At 46.5% G+C, this 10,084-nt stretch overlaps 1 protein-coding gene across 2 annotated transcripts in view; it reads right to left on the bottom strand.

The window, feature by feature from the left end:
* Positions 1–1,516: 1,516 nt before the first annotated feature.
* LOC120051250 (aryl hydrocarbon receptor-like) overlaps positions 1,517–10,084 on the bottom strand; it is an 85,261-nt gene continuing 76,693 nt past the window's right edge. For both annotated transcript variants that reach the window (XM_038998010.1, XM_038998011.1), the window contains 8 exons: positions 9,720–9,865; positions 9,283–9,485; positions 7,815–7,924; positions 7,455–7,596; positions 7,123–7,348; positions 6,684–6,913; positions 4,163–5,714; positions 1,517–3,714 (listed from right to left, as the gene is read on the bottom strand). In XM_038998010.1, the coding sequence (XP_038853938.1) occupies positions 3,601–3,714; positions 4,163–5,714; positions 6,684–6,913; positions 7,123–7,348; positions 7,455–7,596; positions 7,815–7,924; positions 9,283–9,485; positions 9,720–9,865 (2,723 nt within the window). In that variant the 3' untranslated portion in view covers positions 1,517–3,600. The remainder of the gene's footprint in view (positions 3,715–4,162; positions 5,715–6,683; positions 6,914–7,122; positions 7,349–7,454; positions 7,597–7,814; positions 7,925–9,282; positions 9,486–9,719; positions 9,866–10,084) is intronic.

Raw genomic sequence — 10,084 nt, 5'->3', positions numbered from 1 at the left:
ACACAGTCTTTGCTCTCCTGCGCCTGACTTCTCTGCCGCTGTCACGCCCTGACCATAGTTTGCGTTGTTTGTTTCTATGTTTTGTTTGGTCAGGGTGTGATATGAGTGGGCATTCTATGTTGTATGTCTAGTTTGTCTGTTTCTATGTGTTTGGCCTGATATGGTTCTCAATCAGAGGCAGGTGTTAGTCGTTGTCTCTGATTGGGAACCATATTTAGGTAGCCTGTTTTGTATTGTGGGTTGTGGGTGATTGTTCCTGTTCCTGTGTTTGTGTTAACGTTACGGAACTGTTTCGTCTTCGTTCATTTTGTCGGTATTGTTTTTGTTTGTTGTAACGGGCAGCAGCAGCGATCGCAGGACTCCTGGGCCTGGGAGGAGATTCTGGACGGCAAGGGACCCTGGGCACAGGCTGGAGAATATCGCCGTCCTCGGGAAGAGCTGGAGGCAGCTAAAGCCAAGAGGCGGTGGTATGAGGAAGCAGCACGAAAGCGCGGCTGGAAGACAGAGAAGCAGCCCCCAAAATTTATGGGGGGTGGGGGGTGGGGCACACGGGGAGTGTGTCTAAGTCAGGTAGGAGACCTGGGCCAGCTCCCTGTGCTTACCGTGGAGAGAGAAGGACCGGGCAGGCACCGTGTTATGCCGTGAGGCGCACGGTGCGCAGGCATAGCCCGGTGCGGTACATAGCAGTGCCTCGTATCGGCCGGGCTAGAGTGGGCATCGAGCCAGGTGCCATGAAGCCGGCTCAGCGCATCTGGTCCCCAGTGCGTCTCCTCGGGCCGGGGTACATGGCACCAGCCCTACGCATGGTGTCCCCGGTTCGCCAGCACAGCCCAGTGCGGGCTATTCCACCCCGCACTGGCCTGGCTACGGGGAGCATTCGGCCAGGTAGGGTTGGGCAGGCTCGGTGCTCGAGACCTCCAGTGAGCCTCCACGGTCCGGTCTATCCGGTGCCTCCTCCATGTACCAGACCTTCGGTGGCAGCCCCACACACCAGGCTGTCTCTCCGTTTCCTTCCTCCAGGTGCTCCCGTCTGTCCAGCACTGTCAGAGTCTCCCTCCTGTCCAGCGCCGCCTGAGCCGCCCGTCTGTCCAGCGCCGCCTGAGCTGTCCTCCTGTCCAGCGCCGCCTGAGCCGCCCGTCTGTCCAGCGCCGCCTGAGCTGCCGGAGCTGCCCTTCAGTCCGGAGCTGCCCTTCAGTCCGGAGCTGCCCCTCCGTCCGGAGCTGCCCCTCAGTCCGGAGCTGCCCCTCAGTCCAGAGGCGCTCCTCAGTCCAGTGGGGCCTTTTATTAGGGTCCTCGGTCCAAGGTCGGAGGCGAGGGTCGCCGCTCTAAAGAGGCCAATGAAGAGGGCAATGACTATGGTGGAGTGGGGTCCACGTCCCGCGCCACCGCGGACAGATGCCCACCCAGACCCTCCCCTATAGGTTTAGGTTTTGCGGCCGGAGTCCGCAAACAATTCCTGATACATGTAAATGTACTTGTCGAGTAAAAGTGATTCTGATAAGAACAGACAAACCTGTGAAAAGTCATTAAACCTCTTTAATAATGTGGAGATGAAGTATAATTGAGACGTAAGCGCCATGGCTGACACATTGTTAGATGCAGAAAAACAACAACAAAAGCCACAAGGTGTATATTTATCAATACTGTTCTGAGGAAACAGGTCAAAAAAGGTTTTACAGACATGAACTGTTCTGTGTGCAGAAAACATTACGTATAAAATAGTGTATAATAATAGGTGTGAATCTTATAAAGGCCACATTACTTAAAAATACAAATGAAAAATAGTATGTACACATTAAAATGGTACTGCATATAGAAAGGCGCCTTGGGCTCAGTGCAATAGTTATAGTGCCTACATTGTGCAGAAGCATGCAGACAAGAATACAGACAAATATACTTTCAATATGGACACTTACGGTGTTCATTATCGATTCTGTATTTTTGTACGATTTTTGAAAGCACCCGATCCCCCTAGAATACATTGAATAATCCACATTGAATTGGATCATTGATCATTCTGAAACTGTAGCTGCCAATACTGTATTACTTCCCTGTAGAACTGCAGGGCAATAAAATAATTAATGAAGGAAATGAAAGTGAAAGATATTCCCACATAGGCATATCAACAATGCAGTTTGAACAGTGGCTCTACTTTTTCTTTTCAAATTGACTGGTGATTATATGCTTTTCCATGACTGGTTAATTGGTTTCCTATCTGCATATTTATGCAAATGAGGCACTTAAACTATCTGATGCATTTCTGCATGAATACTTTAGCAAGGCACCTCCCCTTCTTGGGTGTTTTGTATCAATAGAAGCACAATAGAAGCAAATAAAACTGCAGCTGCACAGGAATCCCACTGGGCACAGACATCAATTCAACGTTTATTCCAAGTTGGTTCAACAATTTCATTGAAATGACGTGGAAACAACGTTTATTCAACCATTGTGTGCCCAGTGGGACACTTCACAAAATATCAGAGAAGAAAAAACTGGCTCAATTACATATTTATGGTTTTGGTTAAATGCTTATAAAAATACAAAAGATGCATTTTTTTCAAAAAACTAAACAAAGCTGAGTAAATAAATGTATTTTTGTTGTTGTTGTCATTACATTCTGATTAACATATCTTGTTGTAATAATAGGCTGATATCAAAATGGAGCATGGTTTGTGATGCAAGAACATGTGGCAAGTCTCAAAGGTCATCACAAGGGAAACTGTTTTTCAATTTTCATTCAGGCCATTGAAGTATTATGATTGCTGGGGAATAGCATTCGATACAGCTTAAACTATATATCATTCATACATACATATTGTACAGTACGTAACGATATCCATCCTGTCCATAATATCATATGCCAACATATTTAGCATTTTCCAAATGCAAACACTCTTCTTCTTTCCCGTATGGTCATACTGTAGTCAATTTACCAGGCATCGACTCTCACCTTCATCTAGATCCTATATATTCAAATGCATTTCAGGATTTTAAAAAACAACTTAAAAGTAATCCCAGGAATCTCATTCAACGTGTTATCTCTTTATCCCTATTACTGCTTACTTCATTATCTTTCGTCTTTCCTTTCCAAAATCTTCTGGCAATTCTTTAGAGGCACAATGAGGCACAATTCAAACGGGGGGCACAACTCAAAACAACCAATAAATATATTCTGTCTTTCGTCCACATCCACCAGACGTGAGTGTACGTCTGAAATGGCACTCTATTCCCTATATAGTGCACTACTTTTAACCAGGGCATGCACACCCAAGGTGAAAGCAAGTCAAGGAGGAGCTCCAGTGACAGTCAGTCTGGTTGGAGAAGAAAAATAAGCCACACGACCCTCTGGTCCAAACGCCTTGTATCTTGCATCCAAACATTCAATTTGAGACGCATAGAAGAAAAATGAAGGAAGCCATCTTGGCCAGTCTCCTTGGTGAAGTAAGGCATTGTGGTGGTAGAATCCCCAAAGGCACCTGGTTGTGTGAGTCTGTATGTGTCCGTGTATTTATTTGTTTAGCGAAGACGGCTCATCATCAGTATCTTAACAAATTCCATTCTGCCGCGGAAAAGGCGGGTTCTTCCTCCTTGTAGAACCTTCTAGAAGTCGCAACAGTTGGTTTGATTGTTCTCTGAGAAGTATGTGGTTCCGTTGGGGAGGGGCAGGGGCGGGAACTGGAACGACATGTTTTCCTCCATTGGACAGTTTGTGACCTGGATGGTAAATAATGGACCAATTAGGAAGAAGTTAGCCACAACAGATCAGAAAGACAAGGGGATGATGTAATGCATGCAACCCACAGCAAATTGTGCTTGTTTGAGTGCTTTTAAAATCCTCATTATACCCTTCTCAAAGAAACCACCAACAATGGACAAAGAAAATCTTCAAATTTGTGTATAAGTACATACAACAGAGTAATTAGCTCTAAATGCTTCAATATACGTCAAAGACAAATATGAAACAGATACCTTCTTCCCAAAGGCCCCTTCGTGGCTCGTAATAATTGTCCTACTAGTAAAACCCTAAACACTGGTGCAATTAGAAACACTGTAATCTGGTTGTAATAACGAAACAAGTCTCCCTTGAAAAATAGGTATTTTTACCTCAATGGGACAATCTGTTAAAATAAAGGTTACATTAAAATACTGGTGCCTGTATTACCTGTGTCTGCCCGTTGCAGTTGAGGTACTGCTGCTGGACCAGCAGGCTGTCTGGTGTGAGGCCCCCAGGGGTTAGACCAGGCCCCACCTGACAGGACAGAGGGCTGATGTTGGTGTCACCTTGTGGGATTGCCGAGGACCCCACGATGGGCCCGCTGGAGTTCCTCTGGAAGTAGCAGGAGGCCTGGGAGGGACTGTGGTCGTGGAGGGGGGCCGTGGCCCTCTGACAGGAGGATGGGACCAGGGAACCAAGGGCCGTGTTGGGGTTTAAACAGACCCTGTTGACAGGAACCGAGGGGGGGTTGGTGCTGCTGAACATGCAGCTGTTGGAAGAGACGAGAGGAGGGGTGACGGCAGCAGAGGTCTTTTGAGGCCTGTACTGGCCTGATATTGTTTGATCGCTGTTGTAGTTCTGGGCCTGAGAGTTCTGCTGTGGATGGGCCTCGAGCCCAGGGATGGGGAGCTGGGGAGCAATTTGGAAGTCAGACACCTGGTTGTTATAAAAGCTGCCCATGACATTGTGTTGGTGTCCATTTTGTTGGTGTAACATCGTGGGCAGCATTTTCTGCTGCTGCTGTTGCTGGGTCTGCAGGGAAAAGTGTCCTTGTAGGCAGCTAGCCGGGTTGGGATCTAGAATGATGTCTTTTGGTTGATTTGAAATATTCTGGGAAAAGGTTTCCAACAGGGTGTCGGCCACCATGTTGGTATTGGGCATGGAGGAGGGCAAGGGCATCCACATGGTTTCCTGACCGGGCACTGCAAAGGGATCTGATTGGCTTATGGAGCTCTGGTCCTGGAATCTCATTAGCTGATCATTCATGTTCCACCCCAGCAGCTGGCTCTGGATTGGCAGACCCATAGCAGCAGGGATGACCTGAGTGGCAGAGCTCCGATTGGCAAGGCCTGACTGCATCTGTTGTCTCAGGGAATAAGACGCGAGCCCGTTACCAGGGCTGGACAGGATCGGAGAGGCCTGGAGGCCTTGCTGTCTACCTTTGGCTTGGTTCTGCCGCACCTGGGCACAGGAGCCAGTCAGGGAAGGGTTAAAGGCCAGAGGGTTAGCGTTGCTCTCCAGGCCCAGGTTCTTTCCCAGGGATTGGGCAAAGGTGTTCCTGGAGGAAGCCTGCTGGAGTGTGTGGCCGTTCAATCCCATCTGAGAGCCCATGTGTGTCAGCTTCATCATGCCCCGAACGTTACTCACTGTTTCAGCCGCACTCAAGCCTCCCATCCCAAGCAACTGGTTCTGCTGGGGATCAACCCCCCAGTTGAAGCCCTTTCCTCCAGGCATCATGGTATTTCCCTGCAGGTCGACATTTGTAAGACACTCTGGGACCTCCAGGACGGGGTTGTTGACACTGACGGACCCCAGCATTGAGCCCAGATGCTCGGGCATCTTGAGTCCTCCGTTCTCCTTGAAGAGATGTTCCTCCACATATGACAGGATGTCATGGTTGAGGATGTCATCAAGGTCCTCGGACATCTCACAGTTGCTGGAGCTCATCTTCAGCAGAGTGTTCTCCCAGTCCTTCAGCTCTGTGGGGTCCACATCCAGGCTGCAACAAGATAAGATCAGATAAGGTTCACTTCCAGGCTGCAATCAAATCAAATCCAACTTTATTTGTATAGCACATTTCATACAAGCTACAGTATAGCAATACAATACAATGTGCTTCACATCATTTTTTGAAATAGATACAATAAATAATAGAAAATAGATGGTAATTTTCCATTAACAAAAATTGTGTGACTTGTTTCAGCTCTGAAAGTATTTTTGTGGTAGTACAAGAAGTTTAAACATTTTACTTAAGTGAAGCAGTGAAATATATTCGAAGTTTAATTTATTAAAATATCTGGTCTGATTACTTTGATAGACTATGTCAACCTCATTACTTTGGACTGTGGGGCACATATTTAATCACAAACAATTACACTAAGACTACTACACTTTTACTCATAAGGAATTAGAAATGTTTAAGGTTATCATTTGGAGAGAGAAGTATGATGATGCATCTAGTGGAAGAAGTTTAGAAGTTTGTTAGTGAGGAAAACATGTTGCGGTAGTTGAAGAAGTAAAAAAAATTAAAGGTTGAGTAAGTTCTGTCCACAAATGTACCCACATTTTCATTATATGTAAATAGTTACATACTTCTCCCTATTAGCTGAAATCGTATTTTTTCAAAGCTATTTTAGCTGTCATGTTAGCTGTTCGGTCCGAACAAATTCACAAATTTGTGGCGCTATGCAGAAGTTGACTACCTCCAGGCACATGTTGCTAGGCAACCCCCCTACACTTGCCTAGGCAGGCCTGCTCCCTCTGTGGCTAAAGCCAGTGTGAGAAACGTGCTAACAAACGTTTGTGCTGTGCAACTAAATAAATACTGCACTCTGACACACAAAACCTACGTATTTGCTATAGTCATGATAGTGTTGCTAGACAAAGCAACTACTTTCACCTTTCAATTTTATAATCTACTATTGTTTTTTATTCATTTCTATTATTTATTTTATAGTAGAAGTCAAACCTTGAACACAGGCTGTTGTCCCCGATGATCTGCTGCAGTGTTTCCATCAGGTCCTGGACAGTGGACTCCTCCCTGATGCCCGTGTCCGGCTTGGGCATAGTGTGGTGTTGGGACTCCCAGGAATCACCAGGCACGTTGGCCATTGCGTGGCTGTTGCTGAAGGCCTGGTCTTCCCAGGAGCATAGCTCCTGAGGGTTGGGGGGGTCGCTGGAGGGCTCGCTGGGGCTGGTCTGTATGGATGAATAAATATATTCAATTAATAAAATACTGTTCGTGTCAAGTCATCCTTAGCGACCCATCCCTTACGGGATTATTTGACACATTGTCAGTGTTCAAAATGGCAACCTATTCCCTACATAGTATACTAGAGACCTATTGGCCCTGGTCAAACATAGTGTATAATATAGGGAATACGGTAAAACAGAGTAAATTGCTGTACCTGCATATAGACGGACTGGTCCTGCCTCAGCATGGAGCCCAGCATTGAGTCGGGGTCCAGGGCCATTTCTTCGGCCATCTTCCTGATCTTAGGGCCCTTGCTCTGGGTTGGAATGTCAACTACGTCCAGAGAGGGGCCCACCTCGTAGAGAACAGCTTCCCCAGTGGCAAAGTTAAAGGGCAGCTGGAGTCTCCGCTGGCGAAGCTGCTCCTCACCCTCCTTATTTCTTGAGGAATAAAAAGGAGAGTGTTAGAACAAAATAGAATAGAGTACAGCAGAGTACAGAGCAGAGTAATCTTGGATTGGATTGTCCAGATGATGACTCTACTCACGATAACGGTCTCTGTCTGACCATGATGAAGTCGGGCCTCCCTCCCTTGTAGATCAGTCTGGCATTAGCCTGAACCCAGATCCACACACCATTCTTGGCCAGGAGCCTAAACACAGTCAGACCACTCTCACCTGTCTTCATCACTAAGGAGGGAAACAGACACGAGGGAACTGTCAACAACAGGGACGGGTACAGCAAATACAGAGAACTCATTCGTTTTTGTTAATTTCATTCATTCGTGGTTTAATCCATTTGTGAGTTCAGTCATTCATTCATTCGTCCGTTCAATCACTCGTTAGTTAATTCAAACATCCAAAGAGGAAAGTTGTAATATTAATTGGGAAACGTGATAACGACTTACTTCTGACATGGTTGTCGGCACAGTACATCATGTCAGCAGCGTGGATGAACTGGTATCCAGAGCCTCTCATACACAACTCCAGCTCAGTGTAGCCCAGAACCACCTTCCCTCTGACACACAATAACGCACAGGAGGAATAACATCAGAAACACTCGCTAATTGCTCAGTTTTTTTTCGGTTCTCTACAGTTTGTGGTTACTATTCATAGTAACGTTCATGAATAAATCATCACAAATGCTTATAAATCATTTAGAAATGAATGCCAATGTTATAATGCACACAAAGGAATAACGTCATCTTAAGTTAGATATACACTACGTGGCCAAAAGTATGTGGACACCCGCTCGTCGAACATCTCATTCCAAAATCATGGCCGTTAATATGGAGTTGGTCCCCCCCTTTGCTGCTATAACAGCCTCTACTCTTATGGGAAGGCTTTCCACTAGATCTTGGAACATTGCTGCAGGGACTTGCTTGCATTCAGACACAAGAGCATTAGTGAGGTCGGGCAGTGATATTGGCCGATTAGGCCTGGCTCGCAGTCAGCGTTCCAATTCATCCCAAAGGTGTTCGATGGGGTTAAGGTCAGGGCTCTGTGCAGGCCAGTCAAGTTCTTCCACATCGATCTCGACAAACTATTTCTGTATTGACCTCGCCTTGTGCACGGAGACATTGTCATGTCAGGAAAGGGCCTTCCCCAAGCTGTTGTCACAACGTTGGAAGCACAGAATTGCCTAGAATGCCACTGTATGATGTAGCGTTAAGAACTCTCTTCACTGGAACTAAGGGGCCTAGCCCAAGACATGACAAACAGCTCCAGACCATTATGCCTCCTCCACCAAACTTTACAGTTGCCACTATGCATTGGGGCAGGTAGTGTTCTCCTGGCATCCGCCAAACCGAGATTCATCCGTCGGACTGCCAGATGGTGAAGCGTGATCCATCACTCCAGAGAACGCATTTCCTCTGCTCCAGAGACCAATGGTGGCAAGCTTAGGCTTGTGTACGGCTGCTCGGCCATGGAAACCCATTTCATGAAGCTCCAGACGAACAGTTATTGTGCTGACGTTGCTTCCAGAGGCAGTTTAGAACTCGGTAGTGTGTGTTGCAACTGAGGACAGGTGATTTTTTTGTGCTGCGCGCTTCAGCACTCAACGGTCCCGTTCTGTGAGCTTGTGTGGCCTACTACTTTGCAGCTAATCCTTTGTTGTTCCTAGACGTTTCCACTTCACAATAACAGCACTTACAGTTGACTGGGGCAGAAATTTGACGAACTGACTTGTTGAAAGTCACTGAGCTCTTCAGTACGGGCCATTCTACTACCAATGTTTGTCTATGGAGATTGCATGGCGATGTGCGCGATTTTATACACTTGTCAGCAATGAGTGTGGCTGAAATTGCCGAATCCACTAAGGGATGTGCACATACTGTAGTGTACTTTAATAATAACACTGGATGGGAGTGTTACCGTGTATCAACATTCATGGGGGTGAAGTCCAGCTTGTGTTTGGTCTGGAATATAAGTGTCTTGGTCCTGATCTCCAGGATAGAGGGGGTCTGGATGGGGGTAGCCACCACGAACAGGGCCAGCTGGGGATGGTCTATGGTCCCGTCATCTGACATCTTGTTCTGGCCATGGAGGTACTTCAGACGCCCATTGAAGTTTAGGGCCTGGAGTTGAGACACAGGGAAATGAGGAGGAAAGGTAAGGGACTTCTCAATCTGTGTGATCACATGAGGATAAACAGAAATCATAAATACAACTACACCAAGGTAAGTTTTTGTTTTGCGTATTGCCTCATTCTGTGGAGGCAAAAGTATTTTAACCACTACTACTAATACAAAGTGAATCTGTAGACGTTAGACCTCTTGACGTGTGGGGTTGGACTGTTAGTTTTACTGTACCAGGAAGCCAGAGGAGTTGTCGAGGAGACAGCGGAAGCGACAGACGAAGTTCCTCTCCAGGAAGGAGGAGTTCTCAGGGGGAATGTGCTGCGGGTTGTAGCTCACTATGTTGCTGGTGATGTCACTGCTGTTGTTAGGCTGCAAGCCTACAGTACACACAGTTACGGTACAGACACATGTATGTTTAAATATATTTGATATTTTAGTCATTTATTAGACACTCTTATCCAGAGTAACTTACACGAGCAATTAGGGTTAAGTGCCTTGCTCAAGGGCACATTTTTCACGAAGTTGTCTCTGGGATTCGAACCAGTGACCTTTCAGTTACTGGCCCAATGCTCTTAACAGCGAGGCCGCCTGTTTAT

This window comes from Salvelinus namaycush, chromosome 7, assembly GCF_016432855.1.
Source record: "Salvelinus namaycush isolate Seneca chromosome 7, SaNama_1.0, whole genome shotgun sequence".
Taxonomy (NCBI): domain Eukaryota; kingdom Metazoa; phylum Chordata; class Actinopteri; order Salmoniformes; family Salmonidae; genus Salvelinus; species Salvelinus namaycush.
This window is presented reverse-complemented; position numbering and strand designations above follow the sequence as displayed.